Consider the following 18326-nt stretch of genomic DNA (forward strand, 5'->3'; position numbering starts at 1 on the left):
CCCCTCGGGGCCGCGCCCCGGAAACCCCAGGTTTCCGCTGGAGGAGCCCCTGCGCACTCGGACCGCCACCCCCTCCCTGGCTCCGCGCGGCCTAGCCCCGCCCCTCTGCGTAGGCTGGGTGGGGCCGGCCCCGCCCCCTCCCCGGACACACCCACCCAGCGTCTCGGCAGCGCGGGCCGCAACAGGCGGTGAAGGGCAAGCGCGACGATCGCGCGGGCTGAGGAGACGCGCGGGCTGAGGAGACGCGCGTGCGTGACTCGGGCTGAGGAGCAGCGCCGAGCCCCCGCCACCGCCGCCGCCACAGGGAAGCCTGCAAGCCACTCGGCGCCGCCTCAGGCCTCCCGAGCCCGGCGGCACCGACCCCCGGCCGGGCCATGGCGGAACGCGGAGGAGCGGGCTCTGGGCCCGGAGGCGCCGGGGGCGGAGGCGGCCAGCGAGGCTCGGGGGTCGCGCAGTCCCCGCAGCAGCAGCCGGCGCCGCCGCAGCCTCCGCAGCCGCAGCCGACGCCCCCCAAACTAGCCCAGGCCACCTCGTCGTCGTCGTCCACCTCGGCGGCGGCCGCCTCGTCCTCGTCCTCGTCCACCTCCACCTCCATGGCCGTGGCGGTGGCCTCGGGCTCCGCGCCTCCCGGCTGCCCCGGGCCAGGCCGCACCCCCGCCCCGGTGCAGATGAACCTGTACGCCACCTGGGAGGTGGACCGGAGCTCCTCCAGCTGCGTGCCCAGGTGAGCAACGGGCGTGGGCCGGGGGTGCGTGAGGGCAGGGGGGCTCTGCTGCAGGCCCCGCCTCCCCATCCCTCCCGTGGCATCCCGGGGCGTGGGGGGGGTTCCTGGCGGTTGGTCCCCGCACGGTTGCCATGGGGACCCGCTCTCTCTGGGCAGTTGCACCTTCTGCCTGAGCCGGGACCACCCTCTTCCCCTCCCGGCGCTAGCCTGGCCTCCTGGACTCGGCCCGGGGCCTTCCATGGCTTGGTCCGACCAAACCCGGCCTTCCTGACTGTCCGTTTTCCCCAGCAAGTCACTCTTTTTCCGGTCTCGCTGGCGCCCCTGGGCTGTACGTATGTTACACAGATGTGGTAGAGATGGCTTTCGATATTATTGTTTCCCAATCTGTTCTGCATGTGCTGAACTCGGTTGTCACCTCTTGCAAGTAAAAGCCCGGTGTAGTGACGCCTGGGGTTTCAGTACACACGTCCACGTCCGTCGGTGCGCTTTACATGACACACAGTCTAGGACTCTGGGCTGTGAGTTTGGGGGTTGTGTTGAGTGTGTTCTCAAGTGCATTTTTCATTACCTTCTCCCACTAGACGCTGGTCACAGGGTCTCCCAGCTCTGCAGGGCTCTGTAAAAATGACTGCCTTGTTCCTAAATTCAATTCATTTCTCTCTGTTGGAGCCACCAAAAAATATGCTTGGGTTTCAAGACATTTGTGTTTTTCTTTGACCAAATAGTCTCTCAACTCTTTGGGGACAGTGTACAGTGGGTTGGACCTGGCTGGTCCAGTGGTAGACAGCCTGCAGAGTTGGTTTCACCCAGTAAATACAAAGAACTGCCTAGAGGTGTCCTTTTTGTTGCCTCTCAGCTGAGCTGACTCTTGGGCTCTGTCCTTACTCTCGTAGCCTAGCTGTGGGCAGATGGATGTGTGTTCCAGTCAGAGATTGGGAACATCATCCGGTTCCGCCCTCACCTCCATTTGTGTTTCTTTTTTTCCCTCCCTCTCTTTAGAACGCTATCATATACATATATGGGACATGAAAAATGTTAAGCATATTTTTCTATGTCACTCAGTCTGAAAAATAGAGCATTACCCTTCCTGTCGAAGCTCTCTTGGGGTGCCCCTTCCTGAACCACATCTCTCCCTACAAAGGCAAACACTTTCCTAAATAGTGTTTATCTTTTCCCTTGTCTTGTAGTCTTACTACATATAAGCCTCTAAGCAATATATCTTTTAGTTTTGAATGTTTTTGAAACTCGAAGAAATGCTAACATACTTCATATATTCTGTGACTTTTAACTTGGGCTCATGCAAATCATCAATGTTGTCTGGTAGCTCTAGTTTTTAAGACTTTGATTAACAGTATTAGGTTGTTGTATGAAGTACTATGTATCATTTTTCTTCTGATGAACATGTAGGTTAATTTCTATTTGTTATCACGCACGCACCCTGAATTTGTGCTCCTATGCAAAAGTGTCTTTAAAATGTTTTTGTATGTAGGAATGGAATCGCTGGTTGGAAAGTGTGGCTCTGAGTCTTCACCAGATAATGCTATAAGGTTTGCCACCTGGACCCTCTACTCTATACACTCTGTGTTCAGCATTCTCTGCCTTTTTCTTCCTCTGTCCTTCCCTTAGGGAAAACAGAAGCAACATTACTTTGGCCAGAGTCCTAGGATGACCCCAAACCCGAGTGAGAGCTTAGTATAGATGGTATGCCTTCTGGCTATGAGCAGGCGTCTCTCTATACAGGCCTGTCTATTGTTGATTGCCAGTCCCGCTTTTCCAAGCATAAAAGTCCTGTGCTCCATCCTGCATGGGTCAGTCTGCTGTTAGTAAAATGTGTTTTTTCCAGTCTTCCTTTATGTCTAACACAGTGTTTGAATGGTGACATTTGGAGAGCTGCCTTCGGAGCTTGTTTTATTGAAAAGGCATGAATGGACAGGAGGAAGCTGTTACAGAAGGGGACAAATAAAATCATGGATAGATGTTGAATTTTGGTTTGACCTTAGATCTCTTGGTCACTAAAAAGTCCACATAATAAATTATTAGCCCAAGAAACAGGGCAAGAATTGTGTTGAGATGAATAATCCCATGAACTTGGTGTAAAAGGCTGAAGTCAGCTTGTTTTCCTATGTGGATGCGTGCAGTTCTGTCTGGTTTACTGACCGGTCCTTGAGCTTGTCCTCTGCCTTGCTCCAGCTTTGTTTTTTAGCCATCGTGCTTGTGCCGCCAAACTCCTTGTGAAACACCTGTGCTTCTTGGAGCATACTGCTGTGTCTTCAAGATGGAAAACACCCTGTGGGGAGAAAAAGGCCTGTTATTGGCCCAACCAAGTGTTGAGTTGTCTGGTGAAGTTGAGGTCTCCTGTGCGGCCTGTGTTGTTTAGACTATACCGGCAGCATGCAGCATTGTATAGAGGCACAAACCTATGAGCTACAGGCACTTAAGAAATGTAAACCTGATGGTGGATCCAAGATAGGTGTGTATATGAACACTGTGGGAGCTAGGTATGGTGGCCTGGCACTCAAGAAATTGAGGCAGGAGGATTGCTGTCTGAAGGTCAGCCTGAGCTACGTAGTGAGTTTCAGGCCAGCCAGGGATTTGTGGCAAGACCTGTCTGTGAAAACAAACAAAAACACAACACTGGGAATCGGTGTCACCTAGTGCAGAAAAGAGGGAGTGTAGCAGAGGATTAGGAAGGTTATAACACTTTTCTTGATGCTTATGGAAATATGATTTGCTTTTGAAAAAAATAGTTTTGTTTATTGGACTGCCTAGTTGTCCCTTTGCTGGACATTTAAATAAAGGTGAACATTTTAGTTGTTCCTTAGGTTTGTGTCTACTATTTTTTATTTAGATTTTATTTTTATTTTATGTTGTGTGTTGCCTGCATGTATATAAATGCACCCATGTCATGTAATACCCAAGAGGCCTTTGGATCCCCTGGAACTGGAGTTAAAAGATGGTTCATAGCTGCCCTGTGGGTGCTGGGAATTGAACCCAGGTCCTCTGCAGAAGCAGCCAGTGCTCTTAACTGCTCTATTTTGTATGTATGTTTTGCCTGTATGTATGTAAGTTTACCACATGGCCAGAAGCCATCTTTCCAGCCCCTATGTGTCTATTCTTAAATGTCTAGTAAATTCTCAGAATTGATACTTTTTACTTTCAAACTATACCTACAGTTGGTTTTTAAATTGTTTAGTGGTTCTCTGGGTTGCTATTTTTACCAGCATTTAAAAAAAAAGACAAACATTAGCACATGTTCATGACTAAAAACTCAAGCAGTGTAGAAAGATGAGAATAAGTAAAGGGGGGAAAGGTCCTGCCCCCTCCCTGTTCTTACTTGGAAGTTGTCACTGTGAATATCAGCTATATACAAAGGCTGAGGATGTAGCTCAGTAGGTAGAGGACTCATCTGGTGTGTACAGTGACCGGCTTCATTACCGCATAAAACTGGGTATGGCAGTACTTGCTTTTCCTCTCAGTATTTGGGTAGTGAAGGTAGGAGGAACAATGTCATCCTTAGTTATGTAGTGAGTTTGAGGCTTACCTGGTATACGTGAGACTCTTTGTCAAAACAAAACAAAAGAAAAAACTAATAATCAAAAAAGAACCAACCCCAGGGGCTGGAGAGATGGCTCAGCAGTTAAAAACAGTGGCTGTTCTTGCAGAAAACCTGGGTTCGAATCCCAGCACCCACACAGCAGCTAACAGCTGTCTGTAACTCCAGTTCCAGGGGATCCGACAGCCTCTTCTGTCCTCTGCGGACATTGCACAACACAGGTGCACTTACCTAACATGCAGGCAATACATACATACACATAAAAATAATAAATATTTTTTAAAAAGAACCAAACAAAAAACAATAGAAAACCAACAGCAGCAAGATTTTACTATAAGAAGGCAGCTTTACTCTTGTTCCCTTTGTGAAACTCATGGCTTAGGAGTTGGCATTACTGTCCCTCTGCACTAAGATGTCCTTTACAGTGACCCACTATGATATGGGACAGTGGTGTGGTATTGGGAATGGATGGCATGGCCCATGCTTGTTGGGAAAGCAAGGGTTTCAGAGTCTCATCATTTGTTCTCTCTCCTCAGTCCTTATATGGTGAGATTTTTCCTTGAGTTCTTTTCTCTTTTGAATTGCTAAAGTTAGGAGAGGCAGAAAAAGTATTAAATTTTACAAGCATACAGAATGGTGTTCATTTCATAAACAGTGCTTATTAGGTGTCGACATGAGCCCTGTTATATAACTCAAAGGATCACATTGGGCTTTCCTTTCAAAGCACTTATTTGCATGTCCTTATCTTCATGTCTGCTCAGGGAAGGAGTTCAACAGCTGTCAGTCACATTTCTTTCTAGACCACATTCAACAAACAAAAAGGAGATCACTAAAGTTAACCCTTTCCAGACAGCAGTGTTAGACCCAAAGGAGGAGGCCACAGCTGAACTAGCAGGATTAGCCTGCAGCAGAAACTTTAAGTGCATGAACACCTCTTTAACCAGAGAAGCACTAGGCAAGCTGGGATCTCTCACTCTGTGGTCTTCCTGCACACTAGGACAAATTTCCCCCCTGCCCCAGACTTTTCAGCCATTAGTTAGGAATATTTTACTTACCATCCATCCCAAGATGTACATCACATAAATATAAAATAGACTTCTAAAGCCACATGGGTAAGTACTTCTTAAATGATAAATGTAAAGTAAATGTAATTGATCAAATAAGAGAGCTGGTGAAATGTCTATTATGTACCTAGGATTGCAAGTCTTAAAAGCATTGTTTGCTTGCTAGGAGATTGGGATTTCACGATGTGAGTATTGTAATAGAATACCCTCCCTATCAGGGTTATATTATCCATCATCTCTTTGGAAGCTCAGATTCCTTAAGTCAGAAAGAGTGACTTTGACTGAGTCTGGTTGTTTTTTTGTTTTGTTTTGGTTTTTTTGGTCTTTTTGAGACAGGGACTCCCTGTAGCCCTAGCTGGCCTGGATTTGCTATGGAGACCAGGCTGGCCGTCGAACTCTCAAGAGATCTCTGCCTACCTCTGCCTCCCAAGTGCTGGGATTAAAGGCATGCACCACCACGCCTGGCCACTGAGTCTGTTTTATAGATTTTTGGGACACATTAGTGGTTATGTGATTTCTTTTTAAGCTAGTTTTCTAGTTTCTTAGCCAAGCCAATGACTCGTTGGTGTTACTGTCTGCTCTTGCAGGAGGAAATGCAAGTCAGAATGTTTGGGCTGTGTCCTTTGAGTCCCTTACTTCAGTAGACTTTCTGATCCTGCTTTGGCCTGGACCTGAAGCTGTACATATAGATCCATCTTGGCCTAACCTGTCTCCATTGTCACATTCTGGAAGTGCTTTGGGAATCTAGGGTAACTGTGGGAATGATTTTCTGGCATAGGGCTTAGAATGCTCTTGAGAAAAGGTAGAATTGAAGCTGGCCTTAGAACTTCTTTCAGAGTGCCTTGAGCAAGATGATTAGGGTCCAGATTGGCAAGGCTCATGGAATCTGCCTTCCTTCTCTAGGCTTAGATAGACCCAAGAGTAGCAAGCACTACACAAAGGCTTTAGAGAGCCTAAATGTGTATGCTGGCACCCACTCTAGAGTGGTTCCTTTGCAAAGGTACTCACAGCCAACTGCTTAGAATAGAAAGCCGACTGGAAACTCAAAGAAAGGCGGGGTGCAACCAAGGCAGCCCTGGACCCGGCCCCTTCCTTGGTAAGTGCAAATAGATGATGGCACATTGCTGCTTAGCTTACAGAACCTCCAGAAGTATCATTTCCTTTTCAAAATTTATTATTGGTTGTGGGGAGAGTGGCCTGGCACATGTGTGGAGGTCAGAGGACAACCTTGTGGAGTTAGTTTTCATCTTCCACCTTCACAAGGGTTGTGGGGATCGAACTCAGATCACCAGTCTTGCATGGAAAGTACCTTTACCCACTGAGCCATCTTGCAAGCCATTAAAATATGTTCTTTTGATTTAGTTATTTTATGTGTATGAGTGTTTTGCCTGCATGTATGTATGTGCATCATGTGCATGCCATGCCCACAGAGGCCAGAAGAGGGCATTGGGTGCCCTGGAATTAGAGTTACAGTTGTTAGCCACCATTTGGGTGCTAGAAACTGAACCCAGGTCCTCTGCAAGAGCAGCCCGTGCTTTTAATCACTGAACCACCATTCCAGCCCCATTTCTTTTCTTTTTGAGAAAGGGTCTCATGACCCAGGCTAGCCTCAGACTTGCTAGATAGCTGAGGCTAACTTTGAGCTCCTGATCTCCTGCCTTTGTGTCTGAAGTGCTGAGATTACAGGCTTATGCAACCACATCCAGCTAGAAAATAATGTCTTGAAACCGTCCAGTGCCTGGCATGGTGGCTCACACCTCTAATCCCAGTACTTGGGAGACAGAAGTAGGAGAAGCATCATAGCTTGAGGCCAGCCTGGTCTACTCAGTTCTGGGCCAGCCAGAGCTAAGAACAAGTCTTCCTCAAAAGACAAAAGCCCAAAAAGTGGGGTATGATAGATAGTCCACATCTATAATCCCAGCACTTGGGAGACAGAGGCAGGAGGATCAGTTCTAGGCCAGCCTTTGCTACTTAATGATTTCAAAGTGACTTCCTTGGCTACAGAAACTCTGTTTCAAAAAACCCACCAGCCAACCAAAGGAAACAGCAACATTCTACTGGATGTTCAACTATGCCTTAAGGTCTATGATGCTTTGTTTTAAAGCTGTGCTGTCCAGTACAGTAGCCATTAACCATCTGTGACAACATCTGCTGAAGTTTACTTCTACAGCCCAGCATGATGGCTCAGGCCTGTAATCTTAGCACCAGGAGGTAGAGGTAGCAGAATCAAGAGTTCTTGGTTATGTAGAGTTTGTGGCCAGTCCATGCTTATATGAGAACCTGTCTCAAAACGCAGCAATGATTACAAAAAAAAAAAAAAAAAAAAAAAACAGGAAAAGAAAAATTTATTTCCTCTGTTACATTAGCCTGATTTCTTCCTCCCTCCCTGCCTCCTTCCCTCCCTCCCTTTTTTTAGAGATAGGGTCTCTTTAGGTAACCTTGGTTGGCCATGTTGCCCGGGCTGTTCTGGAAGTTGTGATTCTCCTGCCTCAGCCTCTGGAGTGCTGCGATTACAGATTACAGGTGTGTATCACCCCACCTAGCATTACACCAACACAATTTCATGTCAGGATCTTAGAGGAAAAAATTGCCTACATATTTCTGGTATTTATGACTTTTTGAGAAAATATTTGAAAACTATTTATTAATATTTACCAAGAATTCAGCTCATCAGCAAAAAAGATAATCTGATTTAAAAATGAGCAAAATGGCCAGGCGTGGTGGCGCATGCCTTTAATCCCAGCACTTGGGAGGCAGAGCCAGGTGGATCTTTGTGAGTTCATGGCCAGCCTGGTCTACATAGTGAGTTCCAGGACAGCTGGGGCTACAAGGAGACCCTGTCTCAAAAAGACCAAAAAAAAAAAAAAGTATCTAAATGTATATTTCTCAAAATAAGAACTACAAATGATAAAGTGAAGAAAAATGCTCAATATCAGTAATCATCAAAGACATGAAGATAAAAACCACAATGGGCTAGTCTTTCACCTCATTTAGAATGGATATTGTGAAAAAGACAAGAAACAAAATGCTCGCCAGGATGAGGTAAAAAGGGAATTCTTAAACACTTTTGCTGGGACAAAACTAGAAATAAAATTATAAGATGAACTAGCAGTTCAGCTACTGAGTAGGTAACCAAGGGACAGTCTAAGACATGTGCACCTACCTGTTTACTGTGGCACTATTCACAATAGCCAGGGTAGAGGTCAGCCTAGATATCTGATGGTGGATGAATGATAAAGAAAATGTACCATATATGCACAGCAGAATATCCATAAAAAGAGTGAAATCAGTCATTTTTGGCCATGTAGATGAAATTGGAGAACACTATGCTAAGTGAAATGTCAGGCACAAAGAGACAAATACTGTACATTCTGACTTATATATAGAACCCCCAAAAGTTGAGCTCATAAATGTAGAGAATAGGAGCTACGGCGATGGCTCAGCAGGTGGAGACACTTGCCTCCAACCCTGATGACCTTGAGGTCGGTTCTTGGGACCTACATCGAGAGAACCAAGATCTCCACGTGAATGCTGTAACAGGCATGCACCTACACAAAACAAATAAACATAAGTTAAAAAATTTTTTTTAAAAGTAGAGACTAGAGGTCAGGCCTGCTGGTGCATGCCTTTAATTCCAGAACTTGGGAGGCAGAGGTAGGTGGATCGCTTAACTTTGAGGCCAGCCTGATCTGTATAGTGAGTTCCAGGCCAGCTGGGGCTACAGGGAAACCCTGTCTCAAAAAGACCAAAAATAAATAAATAAATAAGAATACTGGTTTCTAGAGGCTGGGAAAGGTAGGGATGATGGATGGAGAGAGGACTGTTAACAGGTAAAGGGGGTAAACTATAGTTAGATAGGAGGACTAACATCAATTTTTTTCTTTTTTTAAAGAATATTTTAAATTATTTTTATTACATTTATTTATTACGTGTATATGCATACTTGTGTGTTCTATGATGTGCATGTAGAGGTCAGAGAACAACGTGGGAGTCAGCTCTCTCCTTTCACCATGTGGGTCCCAGGTATCAAACTCAGGTCATCAGGTTTGGTGGCAAGCACTTTACCTTCTGAGCCATCTCATGAGCCCTATTTACCATTAAAAAAATATCTTATAGGCTGGGTGTGGTGGTGCATGCCTTTAGTCCCAGCACTTGGGAGACAGAGGCAGGTGGATTTCTATGAGTTCAAGGCCAGCCTGGTCTACATAGTACGTTCAGGCCAGCTGGGGCTACAGGAGATCCTGTCTCAAAAAGACCAAGAAAAAAAAATTACTTTTTAAAATTTTTATGTGTGTGTGAGTATATTGCCTGAATGTAAGTGCACTTGTGTCATGCATTGCCTGTGGAGGTCAGAAGAGGGTGTCAGATTCTCTGGAACTGGAGCTACAAATGGTTGTGCATCACCATGTGGGTGCTGGGAATCAAACCCAGGTCCTCTGCAATAGCAGTCAGTGCTCTTAATTGCTGAGCCAACTCTCCAGCCCTGTTTGCTCATTTTTTAGTAGGCTATTTTATCTTATAGTGGATAGATGAGGCATAGGCGATAAGTTAGTGTTGATAATGGAAGACTGATTTACTTAATGTTTGTGAAGATTCTTTTTTAAAAAAATAATTTTTATATGTATAAAGTGTTTTGCCTGCCTGTATGTGAGTGCACCAATGTGTGTAATGCCCTCGGAGGTTAGAAGAGGGTGTCAGAAACCTAGGAACCTGAGTTACGGAGGTTGTAAACTGCTGTGTGGGTACTGGAAATTGAACTGGGGTCCTTTGCTGAGTCATCTCTATAGCCCCAAATGTGCAGATTCTTTTAAATGTCAAAGTTTTGAAGATATTCCATAGTTTAGAATATTTGAGTTTAGCTCTAGCTCTGATAACTTGCTTCCAGGTTCTTCTTGTAAGTAATGATTTTCATCTTTCTGGTAAACCTGGTTTCCATTTTATCTTTTCATTGCTTTCAGTACTTTTACTTCTGTAGACATAGAACTACACCAGGTAATAGCCACAAGTTATTTTGTATGAAACGTTTTTTTATGCCATGTGTATTTCAAAAATTGCATTATAGACATCTTACTCTGATTTTTAGTGACCTGCTGCAGATTTGGGAGACAGGAAAGGAGTGATGGCTAGTGCTTATTCCCTTCTGTGCACCTGCTGTTGTCCTTGCAGACATGTAGTTCCTCTCCATGATGTCTCCCCCTCAGGACCTTCATCTGAGCAAGGTGTCCCCTAGGGGACATCTCAGAGAAAGCATCTTTTCTCTGATTCTCCACAAAGTGTGTATCTGTTTTTGTGTTTCCTTTTGTCTGTTTCCATAGGTGAGATGCTCATTCTTTGTGCCAGGATTTTATAGTATTGTTTGGAACACACAGAGGACTTACGACTTAGCCATCATTTATCTGATCCCTCCCCACCACCCCCTTCTTTCTCAGTTTAGTGTATTGAATGTGTGTGATGTATGTATTCAGATGTGCACACCCATGCATATGTATATGGAAGCCAGAAGTCCATGTCTTTATTGCTTTCCACTTGTGTGTGTGTGTGTGTGTGTGTGTGTGTGTATGAGGTGTACATGTGTGGTATACATGCATATGTGTGCAGGTGTGTGTGTGCTGAGGCCAGAGGAGACATCGTGTGTTCTTCTTTATCACTCTCCACCTTGTTCCTTTTACGGTCTCTCACTGAACCTGAGGCTTACATTTTTGACTAGGCTGACAGCTAGCAAGCCCTAATGAGCCTCCTGTCTTCACCCCCCTCAGTGCTGGGGTTATAGACTTGTGTGGGACCACGCCAGCTTTTACATGAGTGCTGGTATCCAGACTGGTTCTCATGATTGCAAAGGAAGCACTCCTGGCCACTGAGCCATCTCTCCAGCCCCTTGCCTTATTTTTTGCAACTGAATCTCTCACAGAACCTGGAGCTTGAATTTTGGCTAAACTGGCTGGATCAGCAAGCCCTGGCATCTGTTTGTCTCTGACTCCTGCTGTCCCTTACTGGGGATCTGAACTCAGTTCCTTGTGCTAACCCAGAAAGTACGTACTAAGCCATTTTCCCAGCCCCCTTTATTTCTTTTTAAAATTAGACACATTTATTCATTGTGTGTGTGTGTGCCACAGTGTACGTGAGGGTCAGAAGGCAGCTTGCAGGAGTCTGTTCTCTCCTTCAACCATGTAGGACCTGGCAACCAAACTCAGATCATTAGGCTTGGTGGCAAGTGCCTTTACCCACTGAGCCATCTTGATGGCCCTCTATTTATTTCTTTTTTTTTAATTTTTATTTTTATTGTATGCGTGTATTGCCTGCGTGTAGGTAAGTGCACCTGTGTCATGCAATGCCCACGGAGGACAGAAGAGGCCATTGGATCCCCTGGAACTGGAGTTACCGACAGTTGTTAGCTGCCATGTAGGTGCTGGGATTTGAACCCGGGTCTTCTGCAAGAACAGTCAGTGTTCTTAACCGCGGATCCATCTCTCCAGCCCTCTCTTTCTTTCTTAAAACCACCAAATGACTTCAGAATTTGGGGATCAGCTTTTCCTTCCTCTATCTTATGACACCTCTCAAATATATTGCACATAACACAGTTGTATTCATGACTATCCTCTGTCACACAGAAGTTTTAACTAGTGGCAGTTCAGAATGAGTTTTAATTTTTTAAATTAAATTAATTTCTATTCTGTATATTGAACCCAGGGCCTTACATGTGTTCAGGATAATGGGTTTGGGTGTTTTTTTGGTCTTTTTGAAACAGGGTCTTCCTGTAGCCCCAGCTGACCTGGAATTCACTATGTAGACCAAGCTGGCCTTGAACTCAGAGATCTGCCAGCCTCTGCCTCCCCAGTGCTGGGATTAAAGGCATGCACCATCACACCCAGCTCAGGTTAATGTTTTAAAAGAACATCTGGGAGTGGAGAGATGGTTCAGCATTAAGAGCACTGGCTGTTCTTGAAGAGGATCCAGGTTCGATTCCCAACACCCACATGGCAGCTAACAACTGTCTGTAACTCCAGTTCCAGGGGATCTGACATCTGACCTCCTTGGGCATTACATAACATGGGTGCACTTATACAGATGCAGTCAATACACTCACATAAAATAAAAATAATAAATAGAAAAGAACATCTGATCATGTCACTCCCCTCTCTATAATCGTCCTTCTACTCACTTTGCTAATGATTATAGACCAGTCAGTGCCTGTATGCCACAAACCAAATCCTTAAGAAGTACACATTCTAGTGGGAAAAGATGAAGCACTATTAACTATGTTCTGATACACTTGGAACCCCTCCCCACTTTAAATATGGGAATGATGGGTCATTCTTGTAATCCTACCACTTATAAAACGGAGGCAGGAGGATTGTGGTGAGTTTGAGTCTAGCCTGGGCTACATAGTTAGGCCAGACTGGACTGTAAGATGAGGCCCTCTTTTAACAACACACCCTTTTCATGGCTTAGGAGGTAATCTCATGATAATGTGACTGGCCCCCTGCTGTGACTCTGACATCATCTGCTGCCATCCTCCCTGTTGCTCACATGAATTTTGGTAAGCTAGGCCTTAGGGCTTTTGTGCTTGGTGACTGGCTTCTGGGATTGCCAGGTGTTACGTTACTTTTCTTGGGAATAAGTATCTGTTCACCCAAGATAGGGCACAACAGCAGACCAAAGAAAGGGTTCTGTATGTAAGTCCAGTTAGTGTGTTATTGGGTTTATTAGGCTGACTTACAGGAGTGTGAGTGACTCTTAAAACTGCACACCAAAAAACCCACCTTGCATCAACCCACTTGCTGGCAGTTTCAACTGACCCTGTTACCTCAAAAGGGCATTCACCTGCTCAGTCCGTTTTGGAGTTTGTAAAGCTTCTTCATAACTTCTTTTCTTTCTCTCTCTGTCTCTGTCTCTGTCTCTCTCTCTCTTTCTCTCTTTTATGAGACAGGGTCTCCCTGTAGCCCCAGCTGGCTTGGAACTTGCTATGTAGACCAGGCTGGCCTTGAGCTCAGAGATCTGCCTGCCTCTGCCTCCCAAGTGCTGGGATTAAAGGCGTGTGCCACCACGCCCAGCCGTAACTTCTCATTTTTTAAAATACTTTTGTTTATTTAGTTGGTATCTAGGAATTCAGTAAATACTTTTGTCAAGTTGATGACACTTGATTTTCCTGTAAGTGCTTGTTTATCTTTAGTATTTACTGAATGAATATCTATCATGCACAGCTCATCCATCCAACAAATATTTATAGCATGTTTCTGTGTGCCAAGCATGGACGTGTAGTACTGAGGAAAGGGCAGCAAACAGGCCTACAGAGTCAGTTCTCTGCTGGAGTGTATGTTCCAGTGCAGGAAGGCAGACAGTAAACCATCAAATAATCGCATCTGTACTAGATAGTAAGTGGTGCCACTGTCTGTGAGGGGATTGGGAGTGTTGGGGGAAGGGCTGCTCAGGACAAAGGCTGCTCAGGAATGCCCTGATGAGCTTACGCTGGAAGTGTGAGTGTTTTCTGAGTGCCCCCTAGTCAGAGGCAGCTCCTGAGAGCCTTTTCCTCAGAAGAGAAAACTGAGGCCCAGTGAGGAGAAGGTGTTTTGTTTTCTGAGACAGGGTCTCATGGGGAGACATTTCTGGAAGGCCACACAGTTTAGGTGGCAGAGCTGCGATTTGATTCATGACTCATGATTTTCTGGTATTTCGGAGAGATTTCTTGTTTAAATTTGGTCCTCCAAGCCCTGGCTTGATTCTCACAGTTAACAAATAGTTATCAACTGCCTTATGCTTTGTTGGTTGGAATTACAGAATGCTGTTCTGTTACCATTATGGGCACCAAGGGGCTGCTTAGCATAGTGGCTGAGAATGTGGGTTTTGGTGTCATTTAGCTTGGAGTTGAATTTGACTCTACTACGTAGTATTTGAGTAACTTTGGCCAATTATTTAACTTCTCTAATGCTTCCATTTTATCATCCGTAGATGGGTATAACTTTGGTCCCATAGCTATGAACATTAAGTAGAACTAACACGTTAATTGTATGTGTAGCACATAGGAGGAACTTAATAAACATTATTACTATTGCTATTTTGCTCTTTTGTCAGTTCACTTTTCTGTGCCTTACCCCTCTACGCCCCCTCCAAAAACCCAAACCTGAAATTAAGATGAAATTCTTATTTCTTCATTGATACTGTCACAAGATCTTGGATTCACCTTAATTTTGTTTTGATTTTATGATTTGGTTATTTTATGTGTATGAGTGTTTTGCCTGCATGTAAGTGTACCATGTGCATGCAAATGTCCATGGAGGCCAGAAAAGGGCGTTGGATCCCTTGGAACTAGAGATCCTGATGATTGTGAGCTACCATGTGGGTGCCGGGAACTGAACCCGAGTCCTCTGCAAGAGCAGCCAGTGCTTTTAACCGCTGAGCCATCTCTCCAACCCCTTAATTTTTGTCTTTTTGAGACAGGGTCTTACTGTGTAGCCATGGCTGGCCTGGAACTTGTTATGTGGACCAGACTGTTCTCAAACTCATCAGAGATCTGCCTGCCTCTGTCTCCTGAGTGCAGGGATTGAAGGTGTGTACCACCATGCCCCACCTTGTTTTGTTTTTTTTAGATGAAGTCTTGCTGTATACCCCTGACTGGCCTAGCACTCCCCATCTTCTTGCCTCAGGCTCCCGAGTACTGGTATTACAGATGGGTACTACTATGCCTGACCGAGTTCACCTTGGGCACAGATCCTGCCAAACCTCAAGCTTATTAGACTACAAAGTCAAAGCACATTGTTTTGATCTGAAGCAGTGGCTGGGTTGGGATCTGGTTGCTACATCCTGCTCACTTATATGAACAGAAAAGATGAGGCAGGCCCAGGCCCCGCCTACAAACCACAACTTTGTTTTGTTTTGAGCTTGACTTGGCTCCATTTTCCTGCTGACTTCTCTGGCTCTTATTTGACAGCCAGAAGAGCAACTAAACCTGTTTACAGCTCACAGCTTAGTCAAAGCTCTGCAGCGCCAAGGAAAGTGGGGATTAAGTTGGAGTTGATATTTTTCTTTTGTTTCCTTAAGTTTTCCCGTTTGTTTCAAACTATAGAAAAATTGCATTCTCCTTTTACAGGAGAAATGTGATACTTTTATGGCTGCTCCTGAAACATTTCGATCTTTGTGTGTATGTTGTTTTCTTTCTTTTTCCTCTTTCCCTTGACTCCCCCCCCCTTTTTTTTTCTTCTTTTATTTCCTTTTAATCCAGGGTCTCATCACATATCTCACACTAGACTCAAACTTGTGATCCTCCTGCCTCAACCTCCCACGTGCAGAGATTACAGGTATGTGCACTGTTATACCTATTGTTACTGTTCCCCTTTAATAGCCTCAGGACTGTATTTCTTTTGCCGTTTTGGCTGGTAGTCTGCAGTCCTGTTTGCTTGTTGCTCCTTTTTAAGGGTGCATAAAGCAGACAAACCTCTCATTGAACCTGAATTGTCATGATGAACAGGTGTTGAGGGTGGACAGTTTACTGACTAGTGCAAACTGTATGTGGAGCGCAGCTCTTCAGGTTTCTGTATTTGCTTTTTATTTAGTTTTTGTTTCTTGTCATTGCCAGTATAGCCAATATTGTCCCTTGTTGCTTCAACTATACTGTGGACTGAAGAAACAGTTCATTGAAAATGTTAATAACGAGGGCTGGAGATATAGCTCAGTGGTAGACCTTGCCTGGCATGTACTGCTAGCATGTAGACTGCCCTCACTACAGAAAAGAAAAAGGAAGAGGAGAAGGAGGAAGGATTGATGTTGAAGACACACTGAGGCAGTCGGCAGTATAGCCTAAGAATATGAGATACAGGGGCTGGAGAGATGGCTCAGCAGTTAAGAACACCAACTGTTCTTGCAGAAGACCCGGATTCAAATCCCAACACCCAGATAGCAGCTAATAACTGTCCGTAACTCCCGTTCCAGGGGATTCGACAGCCTCTTCTGTCCTCCTTGGCCATTGCATGACACGGGTGCACTTACCTAGATGCAGGCAATACATGCATACACATAAAATAAAAATAATAAATAAAATTAAAAAAAAATATGAGATTCAAAGCTGGGGGCTTTAAGAGTAAGGAGAAAGAATTAGGACCTCCTGGCTTAGGCTGTGCCTCAGAAGTGGGGATACTGTGAGTTTTTAAGCAATGTCTAATCTTCTGTAACCTTAGAGAATCAAAAACTGAGAGTCATTTAGAGATAAAATTGAGTGCTATGGATTAGTTACTGTTTTGCTTTTAAAACACTGTGCACTTGTTAAATTAACTTTGATTACCTAAGTTGAGGACACTCCTTACCCACTACTGCTTTGCTATGAGGAGAAAAAAATGTGTGGAAGGTGCTTGGGCCTTTGTATCCATCAAAGTCATCACCTTCACATCTTTGGGTAATCCGCAGGAAACTGGACACCATGGCCTAGTATTTCCCTCTGGTAGATCTGACTTGTAGCAGCCATCTCTGAAATTGCCTTTACAGCAGATTTTTGTCTAGTGCTTTCAGCTCATGGACAGTGGAACATGGTAGTGCAAATAGCCCATAAATCCATTGTTTAATAAAATAATCTTCTCAACATTAAAGTCCAATGCAAGGAGCATTTTGTCATCTCTGCTGTGTACCACTTCCGCTGTGGATGAAAATGAATAAGCAGTTCTGGAAGCCAAGGTCCACTGGGAACATAACTCTTGTGGCTATTAATGGACTTAATTGTATTTCCTCTCTGCCACCAAGCTGGGCAGTAAACTTGTTTATACCCTTGCCTTTAGTGGAGCGGATTGTTCATTAAATGTGTGTAGTATCATCATCACTTTGCTTTTATTACTGATAGAGTCCTCTTGCTTTCCTTTAAAAAAAAAAATCTAGCAAAGAATAGCTGTAATGTTTTTAAGCATTGTCCATTAGTCTTCGATTGACTTTTCCCTCCATGGAGAATAAGGAAGAGGTCATCTCATAGGGGAAGCAAGCTCATCTTATGAGATGGAAATGGGAATGAGCTCTTAAATCTAAGGTAAGGCATAAGATTAGTTTGGTACACTGAGGGCTTAGCAAAGTGATGTATTAACATCTAGTAGGGCCTAGTTCTAGCTGGCCACACTGAAAATGGATGCCATAACCCTGCATGGTGAGGCATTATCTTATTGAGATGCATTTAAGAAAATACTTAGAAAGCTGGGTATGGTGGCCCACATTTTTAATCCCAGTACTCAGGAGGCAAAGGCAGCTGAATGTCTGCCAGATCAAGTCCAGTCTGGTCTATACAGGAAGTTCAGGCCAGCTGGGATTACAGGGAGACCCTGTCAAAGAAAAAGAAAATATTTGGATTATGGCTCTTAGTTGAACTGGGCATGGTGGTGCATACCTTTAATCCCAGCACTCAGGAGGCAGAAACAGGTGGACCTGGTCTACATAGTAAGTTTCAGGCTAGCCAGGACTACATAGTGGGATGCTTTCTCGGGAAACCAAGGGGGACAAAAAAAATATGTCTCTCAGCTGAGGATGTAGCTCAGTAGTAGAGCAGTTGCTTAGCATGTGCAAGCCTCTGGGTTCAATCCCCCAGTACCTCCAAAAAAGAAAGAAAGCTCTTGGGCTGGAGAGATGGCTCAGTGGTTAAGAGTAATTGGTACTTTGGCAGAGGACCTGAGTTTAGTTCCCAGCACCCAGATGGTGACTCACAACTGTAACTCCAGTTTTAAGGAATCAGAGACCCTCTCCTGGCCTCTGCAGGCGCCAGGCATGCATGTGGTGCACATATATACATATATGCAGGCAAATACTCATCCACATAAGATAAAAATAAATAAACCTGCCGGGCGTGGTGCCTCACACCTGTAGTCCCAGCACTTGGGAGGCAGAGGCAGGCGGATCTCTGTGAGTTCAAGGGCAGCCTGGTCTACATAGTGAGTTCCAGGACAGCTGGGGCTTACAGGGAGACCCTGTAAAGACCAAAATAAATAAATAAATATTGGTCTTCAAAAAGACCAAAAATAAATAA

At 44.8% G+C, this 18326-nt stretch overlaps 1 protein-coding gene and 1 pseudogene across 2 annotated transcripts in view; both read left to right on the forward strand.

The window, feature by feature from the left end:
• The first annotated feature begins 152 nt into the window (after positions 1-152).
• Pacs1 (phosphofurin acidic cluster sorting protein 1) overlaps positions 153-18326 on the forward strand; it is a 148286-nt gene continuing 130112 nt past the window's right edge. For both annotated transcript variants that reach the window (XM_008822247.2, XM_008822249.2), the window contains exon 1: positions 153-724. In XM_008822247.2, the coding sequence (XP_008820469.1) occupies positions 375-724 (350 nt within the window). In that variant the 5' untranslated portion in view covers positions 153-374. The remainder of the gene's footprint in view (positions 725-18326) is intronic.
• Positions 8776-18326, forward strand: part of LOC103725037 — a 72548-nt pseudogene continuing 62997 nt past the window's right edge.

Source organism: Nannospalax galili, unplaced genomic scaffold, assembly GCF_000622305.1.
Source record: "Nannospalax galili isolate Female #2095 unplaced genomic scaffold, S.galili_v1.0 scaffold1328, whole genome shotgun sequence".
Taxonomy (NCBI): domain Eukaryota; kingdom Metazoa; phylum Chordata; class Mammalia; order Rodentia; family Spalacidae; genus Nannospalax; species Nannospalax galili.